Source organism: Thamnophis sirtalis, unplaced genomic scaffold (genome assembly GCF_051295495.1).
Source record: "Thamnophis sirtalis isolate CommonGarterSnake01/CBP01778 unplaced genomic scaffold, rThaSir2_p1.2 scaffold_2, whole genome shotgun sequence".
Classification (NCBI taxonomy): domain Eukaryota; kingdom Metazoa; phylum Chordata; class Lepidosauria; order Squamata; family Natricidae; genus Thamnophis; species Thamnophis sirtalis.
The window spans coordinates 8,727,964-8,741,279 of NW_028261382.1; the positions used below are offsets into that span (position 1 = coordinate 8,727,964).

At 42.2% G+C, this 13,316-nt stretch overlaps 1 protein-coding gene across 4 annotated transcripts in view; it reads left to right on the forward strand.

Moving 5' to 3' along the window:
• SLC12A1 (solute carrier family 12 member 1) overlaps positions 1 to 13,316 on the forward strand; it is a 54,963-nt gene that overhangs the window by 27,200 nt on the left and 14,447 nt on the right. For all 4 annotated transcript variants that reach the window (XM_087704202.1, XM_087704203.1, XM_087704204.1 and 1 more), the window contains 4 exons: positions 1,136 to 1,237; positions 3,441 to 3,596; positions 9,814 to 9,913; positions 10,412 to 10,523. In XM_087704202.1, the coding sequence (XP_087560328.1) occupies positions 1,136 to 1,237; positions 3,441 to 3,596; positions 9,814 to 9,913; positions 10,412 to 10,523 (470 nt within the window). The remainder of the gene's footprint in view (positions 1 to 1,135; positions 1,238 to 3,440; positions 3,597 to 9,813; positions 9,914 to 10,411; positions 10,524 to 13,316) is intronic.

Below are 13,316 nucleotides of genomic sequence, written 5' to 3' on the forward strand. Positions count from 1 at the left end.
TCCCCAAAAGATTTCTGCTAGAAACATTCCCATTTGATCATCCTTCCTTTCATCTTACGCTGTTTAGAATTCCTTTGTGATTTCCTATTTGGAATACACACAAAGATGTGTCACAAAACAGGCTTTTTGGTTTGGGTATCTACTCCATTCTAAAGAGAGGAGGAGGAAGAGGGGGAAGGGAAGGAGAAGGAGTTTGAGTTTAATTTTATTTATAGGCCGCCCAATCCCGGAGGACTCTGGGCGGCTTACAGCGAGGGAAAGAAAAATAATAAAAGAAAATAAGAATAAAAAAGACAGGTTAAAATCACACAGATACAGAGCAGAGGGAGCGGGGAGAGGAGGAGGAGGAGGAGGAGGAGGAGGAGGAGGAGGAGGAGGAGGAGGAGGAGGAGGAGGAGGAGGAGGAGGAGGAGGAGGAGAAGAAGAAGAAGAAGAAGAAGAAGAAGAAGAAGAAGAAGAAGAAGAAGAAGAAGAAGAAGAAGAAGAAGAAATCAAGAAAGGTTGTAAAATAGAGCAAAGCGAACTTAACCAAGGCCTCCCTTCACTGCAGAAATTTTAGGCCCAATTGTGGTTGTAAGCTGAGGGCTATCTGGATACTTTAATGAAGTTTTTCTGATCAGATTCAGGTTAATTTTAGTTATACCTGGCTTTGAAATGATTGAAGGTAAAGCACATAAGTGCTAGTCATTCCCAACTTTAGGGGGCGGTGCTCATCTCCGTTTCTAAGCCAAAGAACCAGTGCTGTCCGAAGACGTCTCCATGATCACGTGGCTGGCATGACTCAATGCCGAAGGGGCACGGAACGCTGTTCCCTTCCCACCAAAGGTGGTCCCTATTTTTCTACTTGCATTTTTTACGTGCTTTCGAACTGCTAGGTTGACAGAAGCTGGGACAAGTCACGGGAGCTCACTCCGTTACGCGGCGCTAGGGATTCGAACTGCCGACCTTTCTGATCGACAAGCTCAGCATCTTAGCCACTGAGCCACCACATCCTTTTTTTAAATGATTGCATGAATCCAAACACAACCCGAACAGAATACAAAATAATAATGCAATCCATCACATCACCTCTCCCTTCGCAGACACAATCCATCACCCAAATATTTTGTCATTGTGTTCTGTTTTTGTTTTATAGCTGAGCTGAATACCATTGCCCCTATCATCTCCAACTTCTTCCTGGCTTCCTACGCACTCATCAATTTCTCTTGTTTCCACGCGTCGTATGCAAAATCCCCAGGTTAGTTTCTCATTGCGGATTTTCACTTGCATCGAGAGGGTTATTTTGGCATCTCCCTTTTTTAGACCTCTTCCAACAGCAAATAATTCCAAGAGGCTTAAGCAGGAATCGGGACTTTTAACATTAAGGGGGCGAATCTGGCACAACAAGCTGAAGAACAACTGTGTTTGTACTCCTTGGTGGCTTGCCTGTTATATTGTGTGGCATATGTTTTATTGGGCAACAATTGTGTTTTATTAGATGCAGAGAAATGACTGAGGGTAGTAAATATATATTGGGGTAAGGCTAGCTGGATTCTAACAAGTGAAATAAATCCAAACCATGTCAGCTGCCAAGTGCTTGAACATTTCCTCTCTTTTTTTATTATTTTTGTGACTTTACCAAACCCAGAGAGGCTCAGAACAAAAACCATGTAAAGAGAAACAAAAATAAAAGTCACAGTAAAACAAAACCTGCCTGGCAATGCCAGTTCCCACATGGGCAGTAATGCTTGTTCAACAGAGGAAGACAGAACAAGGAACAGAGTAAGGAATAGCAATAGCATTTTGACTTATATAGCGCTTCACAGGGCTTCACAGCCCTCTCTAAGCGGTTGTACAGAGTCAGCTGTTGCCCACAACAATCTGGGTCCACATTTTACTCACCTCGGAAGGATGGAAGGCTGAGTCGACCTTGAGCCAATCAGGATCGAACTGCTGGCAGTCGGCAATTAACTTGCAATACTGCATTCTAGCCACAAGGAAGGAAGGAAGGAAGGAAGGAAGGGAGGGAGGGAGGGAGGGAGGGAGGGAGGGAGGGAGGAAGGGAGGAAGGGAGGGAGGAAGGGAGGAAGGGAGGAAGGGAGGGAGGGAGGGAGGGAGGAAGGGCAATAGCAGTAGCATTTAGACTTATATACTGCTTCACAGGGCTTTTACAGTGGTTTACAGAGTCAGCCTCTTTCCCCCTAACAATCTGGGTCTTCATTTTACCCACCTCGGAAGGATGGAAGGCTGAGTCAACCTTGAGCCAGTCAGGATCGAACTGCTGGCAGTGTGCAGTGTTAGACTACAGTACTAATCACAAGGAAGGAAGGAAGGAAGGAAGGAAGGAAGGAAGGAAGGAAGGAAGGAAGGAAGGAAGGAAGGAAGGAAGGAGGGAGGAAGGGCAATCGCAGTAGCATTTAGACTTATATACTGCTTCAAAGTGCTTAACAGCCCCCTCTAAACGGTTTAAAGAGTCAGCCTGTTGCCCCCAACAATCTGGGTCCTCATTTTACCCACCTCGGAAGGAGGGAAGGCTGAGTCCACCTTGAGCTGCTCAGGATCGAACTGCTGGCAGTTGGCAGAGTTATCCTGCAATACTGCATTGTAACCACTGAGCCGCCACAGTTCTTCCAATAACAAGAATTGGAAGGGATCTTGTAGTGGCCAAAATTGCGGAAACCTTTTGGGGAAAGTGTATTTTTGAGGTTTGATGGCTAATAACACCACTTTTTTTTAGTAGTAGTACCATAAAATTATATATATATATGGAAAGATCATTTAATCAAGAATGTAATGCTACAAAGTTTGTTCAATTATCTGTATCCTATGAAAATCTATACCAAATATAGCCAGCCATAAAACCCAGTTAATAGAAGCAATCATTCAATCTTTATTTCCCATCATAACAGCTACTGAACTAAAAGACTTGGTTCACTCCATGGGAAGATGCTGTAAGGCCGTAATTCATGCTAAAGGTCACCCAACTAAGTATTAACTGACGTGGTGATAATTTTTGTTTAGCTCATTTTTTTTCCTGCATGTTTCACTTTTCTTCTTTATAACTGTTATTCTAACGGGAAATCCTTCATCAAAGTTATTGCATTAGATTCTTGATTAAATTATCTTTCCATTGATATATAATTTTATGGTACTACTCCCGCCCTTAAAAAGGGGATGTTATTAGTCATCAAACCTCAAAAAACATTGTACACTTTTCCCAAAAGGTTTCCACAATTTTGGCCACTGTTGTGTAGGGCAGGTGGCCTTAAATCACCCAAGACAAATGGTTTTCCAGTCTATTCTTGAAAACCTCCAGTGTTGAAGCCCCCACAATTCCATTCTGATAACAACCATTGCTAGATTGTATGGGGCAATACTATGCATTTACTCAATCCATCAATCCATCCATCAATTCCCTCTATCTGGCTGATTGATTGACCCACTTTCTCTGACTTCCACAGGCTGGAGACCTGCCTTTCGGTATTACAACATGTGGGTGTCCCTTTTTGGAGCTGTGCTATGCTGTGGTGTTATGTTTGTCATTAACTGGTGGGCGGCTCTCATCACGTACGCAATTGAGTTCTTTCTTTATATTTATGTGACCTACAAGAAGCCAGGTAAGGCTCAGAATGAATGAATGAATGAATGAATGAATGAATGAATGAATGAATGAATGAATGAATGAATGAATTGCTCAAGGTGGCATGAGAAAACGTCAATAGAGTCTATAGTATAGAACATAAAACATGGAATCATGGGGCTATATTCCTTTTAGAATTTTGGCCTGCCACACTTTCTCTTATTTCATTATGTTGTTTCATTAATATAGTTGATGGGAAGGGGGAATAGAAAGTAGGATGTGGAATGTGTTGTTTTCATTCTTTTCTAGAAGACCAAGGTCATCGTTTGTCTCCTATCTCAGAGGTCTTCTAGTCCAACCCACTACTTAAGGCAGGAGATCCCATACCATCCAAGGCGAATAGTTGTCCATGTCAGCATTCCAAGTATCATGTAGAATTAAATCGGAGTCCCAGGCAAAACGATCCTTAAAGTTCCAATTTAATAAAGCAGAGATCTTAGCACATCTATATTAATCCCAATTCTGGAAATGACATCAGAATCCCACCCAGTTAAAAGTTCATGATCTTGTCCCCACACCCTCAATCCATCACATGGTCCAATCTTCTTCTTCCACGCTGGCGTCTCCACCCAGCTGCTTCTGGTCAGGTGTAAAAGTGCGGAGACAAAAAATGACCTTGGGCTTCTAGAAAAGAATGATAACAACACATTCCACAATCCTACTCCTGTCTATTCCTCCCTCCCATCAACTATACTAATGAAACAGCATAATGAAATAAGAGAAAGTGTGGCAGGCCAAAATTCTAAAAGGAATACAATTGCAGGCCTGACAGTCCAGTCTATACTTGAAAACCTCCAGTGGTAGATCCCGCACAACTCCATTCCGATCACAACTGTTGCTAGATCGTAGGGGACAACCACACCCTAAATGGAATTGAAACTACATGATTGAACCAAGTCATAAGATCCTCTAAGTAACCGATTAATCAATCATTTAGGAAGTGAGTGTTTTCCAAGACTTCCAATTACAGCAAGGAAAATGGGATCGTTGGTACTTTTTGGGGTTTTTTCCCTACTCCTGATCAGTGCAGGAAAAATATATGTCGTGTCATCTCTGGGATTGATACTGTCATGGTTAGAATGGGAGAGATTTAACAGGATAAAAGAGTTGGAAGGTATCTAAGAGGTCTTCTAGCCCAACCCAGTGCTCAACGCAAGAGACCATACCATCCAAGACGAGTGGTTATCCAGTCTATTCTTGAAAATTTCTAGTGTTGGAGCATTTACAACTTCTGGAGGCAGGTTGTTCCATTTATTAATTGTTCTAACTGTCAGGAAATTTCTCCTCAGTTCTAAGTTGCTTCTCTCTTTGACTAGTTTCCACCCATTGCTTCTTGTCCTACCCTCAGGTGCTTTGGAGAATAGCTTGACTCCCTCTTCTTTGTGGGAGCTTCTGAGATAATGGAAGACTGCTATCTTGTCCCACAAGTCCTTGTTTTCTTTAAGATCACAGACACCCTTAATTCTGGCTTGTTGAAGGAGTGTTAATGGTCACCAGACTTCCAAAATCTAGCCTTAATCCCCCCCCCCAAAAAAAACCACTAAGGGAGAGTTCTGGCATTCCTCAACTTACAACTGTTTGTAAGGTTGTAGGTTGGATCTCTCCTTACAACACGGTTCCAACCTATTACTTCTTATCTTGTCCTCTTCTGGTGTTTTGGAGAACAAATCAATCCCCTCTTCTTTATGTCAGCCCTTCAAGTATTGGAAGACAGTTATCATCCTCCCTAATCCTTCTCTTTGATAGGCTAGATATACTTAGCTCCCTTGGCTGTTCTGGGACAGAATTCTTTGTATTAGAAATAATTTCTAATATGAGGCTCAGCTCTTATTCCTTTTCTGTCCACCGTTAGTTAAAATCCCACATCCCAAAGGTTTTTCCTGTTCTAGTTTATAACTGATTATATTGCCCTGTAGGATAGGATAGGATAGGATAGGATAGGATAGGAAGAAGAATAGAATAGAATAGAATAGAATAGAATAGAATAGAACAGAACAGGGCTATGATAGGATAGGATAGAAAGAAGAATAGAATAGAATAGAATAGAATAGAATGCTATGATAGGATAGGATAGGATAGAAAGAAGAATAGAATAGAATAGAACAGAACAGAATGAATAGAATAGAACAGAATGAATAGAATAGAATAGAACAGAACAGAACAGAATAGAACAGAACAGGGCTATGATAGGATAGGATAGAAAGAAGAATAGAATAGAATAGAATAGAATAGAATGCTATGATAGGATATGATAGGATATGATAGAAAGAAGAATAGAATAGAACAGAACAGAATGAATAGAACAGAATGAATAGAATAGAATAGAATAGAATAGAATAGAATAGAATAGAACAGAAGGCTATGATAGGATAGAAAGAATAGAATAGAATAGAAGGCTATGATAGGATAGGATAGAAAGAAGAATAGAACAGAATGAATAGAATAGAGTAGAATAGAATAGAATAGAACAGAAGGCTATGATAGGATAGAAAGAATAGAATAGAATAGAATAGAAGGCTATGATAGGATAGGATAGAAAGAAGAATAGAATAAAATAGAATAGAGTAGAACAGAAGTCTGATAGGATAGCATAGAAAGAAGAATAGAATAGAACAGAATGAATAGAATAGAATAGAATAGAACAGAACAGAAGGCTACGATAGTATAGGAGAGAAAGAAGAATAGAATAGAATAGAACAGAACAGAACAGAACAAATAAAATAGAATAGAACAGAACAGAACAAAGAGAATAGAATAGAATAGAATAGAATAGAGCAGAATGAAGGCTATGATAGGGTAGGGTAGGATAGATCAGAAAGAATAGAACAGAACAGAAGAGAATAGAAGCTGGAAGGGATCTTGGAGGTCTTCTATGTCAGCCCCCGGCTGAAGCAGGAGAACATGTACAATCCCATAAAAGTGACTGTCCAGTCTCCTCCTCCTCCTCCTCCTCCTCTTCATCATCATTATCATCATCAAAATAAAAAATACAAATATATCCTTGCTGGAACGACACCCTAACCAATCTGGCAGTTGAAAAAGTGATAACAGACGAAACAAGCAGATGTAATCAAAAGAAGCACACCCAAAACACAAAAACCGGCCAAAAGCCATAGGGTAATTTACAGTTGGTATTCTTTTTGTTTTTCTTTCTCACGGCATGCGTCACTTGGGTAGGTCCACATCGAAATCCATCAACCTTTCCCTGTCGCCTCTCATTTAGTTTCCAGGGGATGTTCCTAGAGGAATTGTTTTTAAAAAAGAACATTCCGATTTCAATTTTGCCTTTCTTCCTTCTTCTTCTTCTGCTTCTCCCCCGGGTGTTTTTTAATGCAGCTGGGTGGGAAAGACTTCAAACAACCGTACACTTTTCCACCCTCCCCTAAGAACACAGTGTATTCGCATCTCTGATAACTAATGCTATCTGTCAGATGACTTGCTGCCATTTTAATCTGGCTTGCTCTCTCCTGTTAGGGAAAAAAAAAAAAATTCTCGGGAGGAATCACCAAAGGTAGCTTTTGAAAAATGATTTCTTTGTAGACTACCAACATATTGCTAGTAATCAGGTTTTTATGAGTTCTGTAGAGCAGCATATAGTAGCTTTTCTACACAGAGCATGGGAATTAACCAGAAACCTTGTCTGGCTTCCTTGCTAGCTTGTTCTTAATATTATTAGTTAGAAGTCTAATAGCTGTGCTGTCACATTCACTTTCTGTCGGTCCCAGAGGTGGGTTCCTACCAGTTCGCACCTATTCGGTAGAACCGGTTCGGCAAATCTACCGAACCAGTTAGAAGAGGTCCCACCAGTGGACCCGGAAAGCAGGCCACACCTACAGAAGAGGTTCCAAATTTTTTTGAAACCCACCACTGGTCCTTGGATATGATTATTCTACACTATCATGCTCCTATTTATAAAACTCAGTGCCTCTGTGAAAGGTAAGGATGACTACTGCGTTTGTGGTGCAATCAGAACATTGCGTGTGTTGAAGTTGTTTTAACGCAAACCAAAGATGCCTTTTAAAAAACAAGTTTACATCCTATTCTTATGCATGCCAGTGCTGTGTGTGAGGTAATTTAAGGTGGTTCTGACAAGTGTCGTCGGCATCTTCATATCCGGTCACATGGGTGGCAAGCCACTCCCATCCGGTCACATGGGCGTCAAGCCGCTCCCACAAAGGAGGCCACACCCACAGAGAGGTTCGAACAATTTTTGAAGCCCACCACTGGTCGGTCCCCTCCTCCAAAGTAAACCATATTTCTTTAGCTTTGTGTGAACGTTGTGCAAGCTTAAAATGCATGCGTTGGCTTTCTCTGCTTCTTTTTTATTCTTTCGCGAGCCTCTTTTCTATCAAATATTATATTACAAGCTACGTGGTTCTCAAAAGGAGCGGGGGGAAAATGTTCTTGTCGAATTGTGGTTCGCATAAAACAGACATCACGGTTTGCTTTTGAAAAAGGTTTCTACTTCATTGTGAAATTTGGGGGCAGGTTGTTCAGAAGCCAAGCAAGGCTTTTTAAAAAAGTAAGACCGCAGTGTCTTCAATTCTAGAAGAATCTCCAAATTGCACAGAGACAAATAAGCTGGAAAGTGATGTAAATAGCCAACATCACTGTCAAGAGTTTGTCGCAGCAATCCCATCCAGAAAGCACCCACAGGTAACTGATTCAGCAGGATTCGTTCACTTCTCTTGGTATATAATATAACGCACGAAGTAAATGTACAATACCAAAAGCGGGTTTTCCAACGGGGTAGTAAATGCAAGCAAACACAGGTAGAAGGAGAGAACAGTTTCAGTTTCACTTCAGAGCAGCAGACGAGTTTAGCAATAGCAATAGCAATAGCAGTTCAACTTATATTGATTGATTGATTGATTGATTGATTGATTACATTTATATGCTGCCCTTTTCCCCTGAAGGGGACTCAGGGCGGCTCACAATTCAAATCAGGGAAGGGGGTACAGACAGGGAATAAAAAAGACGAACATAACAATACACAATTTAAAAGCACACAACAGTCATACCATTCGAGAAGGGGGGCAAAAACTCTTTAGCCCCAGGCCTGTTGGAACAGCCAGGTTTTAAGGGCTTTGCGGAAGGCCTGGAGGGTGGTGAGGGTTCAAATCTCCACGGGGAGCTCGTTCCAGAGGGTCGGAGCAGCCACAGAGAAGGCTCTCCTCCGGGTAGTCGCCAGTCGGCATTGGCCGGTGGATGGAATTCGGAGGAGGCCTAATCTGTGGGATCTAATCGGTCTATTGGAGGTAATTGGCAGCAGGCGGTCTCTCAAGTACCCAGATCCAATACCATGATACCGCTTCATAGGACTTTCAGCCCTCTCTAAGCGGTTTACAGAGTCAGCATATCGCCCCCACAATCTGGGTCCTCATTTCACCCACCTGGGAAGGATGGAAGGCTGAGTCAACCTTGAGCCGGTGAGATTAGAACCGCTGAACTGCAAATAACAGTCAGCTGAAGTGGCCTGCACCCTAACCACTGCGCCACCTCGACTCTTCTTAGTTTTGCACTCAGCACAGACCATTGCCGCCTCTATGCCTTGTGTTTTTGGCCTCTGGTGAGAGTGGGTGAGGCTACATTCAGTGTATAAGACACACCCAAATTTTCACCCTCTTTTTGGGGTGGAAAGGGTGCATCTTATACTTTGAAAAGTACGGTATTTTCCGGTTAGGTCTTATTTTGGGGAAAACACGATACTTCTTATTACAAGGCAGTGGTGGGTTTCAAATAATTTAACAACCGGTTCTCTGTCCTAATGACCAGGTGGGTAGGCGGGGCTTAGTGGTGATGTGACCGTGTGGGCGTGGCCAACTCAACCTCACTCAGGTCGATGGGCGCTTCGCCTTAGCTATTACAATGTAATAAGGGTTAACCGGAGAGGCAGTTTCTGTAAGCAGGGCAATAAAAATTAAGCTAGAAACAACACCAGAATGTTTCCCTCCTGCCTTCCTTACAGGATTAGCCCTGTAAAGTGGAAAAAAACCAAAAGAAGATTTCTTCCAACAACCGGTTCTCTGAACCTCTTAGAAAATTAAGAACCGGTTCTCCCGGATAGGTGCAAACTGGCTGAATCCCACCACTGTTACAAGGGATCATAAATATGGTATCTGTTAAAAAAAATGACTTTTGTTAAATATAGAAGCTAAAATTGATGTGGGTTTGTTTTGTTGCTTCCACCACAGAAGTAAACTGGGGTTCATCTGCCCAGGCCTTATACTACATTAATGCTGTTGAGAGCGCCCTGCAACTAACCACAGTGGACGACCACGTGAAAAACTTCCGGTAGGTTGTTGAAGGAACTGATTCAAGGATTGGGTTGTATAAACAGAGGCTTAGAATCAAGATCAAGGGTAGTATCAGCACTGCTTTACCAAAACCCTAGTTAAGACCACAGCTGGAATACTGCAACCAATTTTGGACACCATGCTACAAAAAAAAAGATGTTGAGACTTTGGAAAAAGTTCAGAGAAGTTTGTAAGTTTAATTTTATTTATTTTTATTTTTTATTTTTTTCTCATATGTACATTCACATTATTTAACCGGAGAGGCAATTTATGTAAGCAGGGCAATCAAGATGAGGCTAGAAACAACACCAGAATGTTTCCTTCCTGCCTTCCTTACAGGATTAGCCCTGTAAAGTGGAAAAAAACAAAAGGAGATTTCTTCCAACAACAGGTTCTCCCAATTGCTTAGAAAGTTTAACAACTGGTTCTCCTGAATAGGTGCGAACCGACTGAATCCCACCACTTGGTGTAATTCATCTTCTCCCGTCTTTTGCAGGCCTCAGTGTATCGTTTTGACAGGAGGTCCTATGATAAGACCAGCTTTGTTGGACATCGCTCATTCATTCACGAAGAACAATGGTCTTTGCCTCTGCTGTGAAGTTTACATGGTAAGTTTGGACCATTCAGCTCTCTACGTGATTCACAAAAATGGCTCTCTTGTTAGGGCAATTGGAAACTGCAGGTTTTCTACACAGAAAGCTAAGTCATAGAAAGCTCTACCTGTATATGGAAAAAGCTTCTCCTGTATACAGGTAGCTGTTCTGACCCCCTCCTCCGTCCAGTAACGAATGCTGAGACACGCTTAATGAGAATGTCCTTTAATAACAAGACCAGACTCTTGGTGGCTGAAAGCCAAGTAAACAAACAGATAAGAACCTTGGCAGCAAGGCTGACAAACCTTGGCAGCAATTCAGACAAACTCTGGCAGCAATCCAGCCTGCCAAGTTTGTTTCTCTTTAGTCAAAGTGTTGACTTCTGCAAGAAGGGCATGGCATGGCACAAGCAGTCTTTTTTATAGTCTGGAGAGGAGCCTAATGACCATCAGCTGAGCGTAATTACCTCCTGTAATTACGTAGTTGTTCTTGACGCCGAGTAGCTCTTCGATGGCGTGCATCCAGAAACAACTCCCTGCTGGCTTCTGGATCACTCTCCCTTGTCTCCTCCCCACTGATCCAAGGCTCAGGCGCCACCTGGTGGCCAACCAGTTTCTCTGCACCCTGCTTGGAGTCGGAATCCTGTCCAGGGTCCTCCACATCCTCCAGTGCCTACTCATAGGGCCCCTCGCTGTCGGAGTCTGGTGGCAGCTCCAATGGCCATTCCTTTAGGGACAGTTGGAAGTTGACCCCAAAAAAGTGAATTATAACCGTTTTTCACACTTACGACCATTGCAAGATCCCCACAGTCACATGGTCAAAATTTGGACCCTTGACAACTTACTCATATTTATGACGGTTGCAAGTGCAAAAGGGGGAGGTCATGTGATTCCCCTTTTGTGACTTTCCGACAGGCAAGGTCAATGGGGAAGCGAGATTCACTTAGCAACCGTGTTACTAGCTGAACAACTGCAGCAATTCACTTAACAGCCGTGGCAAGAAAGGTCATAAAACGAGGCACAACTCACTTTAACAACTGTCTTGCTTAGCAGCAGAAATTTGGGGGTCAATTGGGGTGGTAGGTCGAGGGCTACTTGGATAAAATAAACTTATTTTTACAAGTGACTCTTCCAAATAATAACAACAGCACAATTCAATAAAGGATTTTTTTTTTGCCCTGTTAATTTATAACACTTAAGTTTTACTCTTTATTCCAATGGGTATTTTATTCCGGTCTATAAAAGCTTTGGAGAGAAAGGTTTCCAATTTTTTAACTTATTGGTTTCTAGTTTTATATGTCTGCAAATATTTTATGTAACATGCTGTTATATATGGTTTAGGTATTTTAATTTCCTTCTCTAAAAAGTTAGTAACACTTTGTTTTATTGACTAATAAAAATTGGCATAATGAACTATCGTAAGCTATTTAACTGGGAAAATAAGAGAATGATAAAATAGCAGTCAGCTTATCATTCCAACTCCCATTAAGATTTTAAGTGATTCTTATTTATATCTATTAATGCTTTGTTTAGTTTATATTCAGCTGATGCCTGAATCTAAATTTTGATAGCCATTGGGGAAAAACTACGGTTAAGTACCTGTTTTTATTTATTTTTTAATTGCTGTAAAGAGTGATGTTTATACGAATCAAGGAGAATGTTTGTAGCTCGGGGTTGAAGTGAAGGGTGCTGTTTGAGTTTGCTGGTTTTCTTGCAGACGTTTCATTAATCAAACTAGGTAACATCATCAGTGCTGGTAAGGAGTGGGGTTTTCCAGTGGCTTGCCTGTCATTGTTGGCAGACAGCTCCGCCACCAAAACTGACAGAGCAAGCCATTGAGAACTGTGATGGTGGACTTATGGCACGCATGCCAGAAATGGCACGCATAGCCAGGGCCAGATTTAGATGAAAAGAGGCCCTAGGCTATTCCACTTATGAGGCCCTTTCACCTCCCATTATTAAGTTTGTAAATTGCATGAGAGACAATAAAATACATCATTACTGTGATATATATCAATATATATCAATATATATAGCTGACCTCTCGACGGAGGACAGCTCTGCTCTGCGGCAAAGGCAGCGAGGCCAGCCGCCTCCCCTGCTGCGCTCAGCTGCCCGGCTTGTCTCCCTCGCCCTCATCTGCCTGGCCGCAGGTGGGCTCCGCACCAACGGGGCGGCTACTGGGAGCGGCCGCGCCTCTCGCCCAACCGCCGGTGCCGGGAACGTGGGCGGGCTCCCCAACTGCCGCGGCGCTGGAACAATCTTAACCAATACATTTTTATGTTTGTTTATTAGTCATATGCGTAGAATTTCTCCTTATTTTCGGTTCAGTGTTTTAGTGTTCACTGTTTTTAGAATAGTGTAATTTTAATTTTGCTAACAATTTGAATGTAGGCCCCTCTTGATCTTGAGGCCCTAGGCTGAAGCCTAGTTAGCCTATAGGAAAATCCGGCCCTGCGCATAGCCCTCTCTGCTGATATATGCGCCGTCGCCCTAAGTCAGATTTCCGTGGCGTTTCTTTTGTGCAAACGATGAAACAGAAGCTCATGGAAGAAAAAGATCTTACCTCTTGCTGCACTGCTGGTGTTGGGATGAAATTGTGGCCGTAGGTTGAGGACAACCCGTATGAAGCCTTAGCAAACCAGTCCTTGAATAAGCCCATTATTTTCAGCATATCTTAGCCCTTTTGAGACAGACAGGCAGGCTCAATCACAAACGACAAAAGAAGCCTGTTCACAATTGCTTCAAATTCATACTTTACACAGCTAGGCTGGAATTACACGGTCAACAGACTTGTAAACTGCCACGT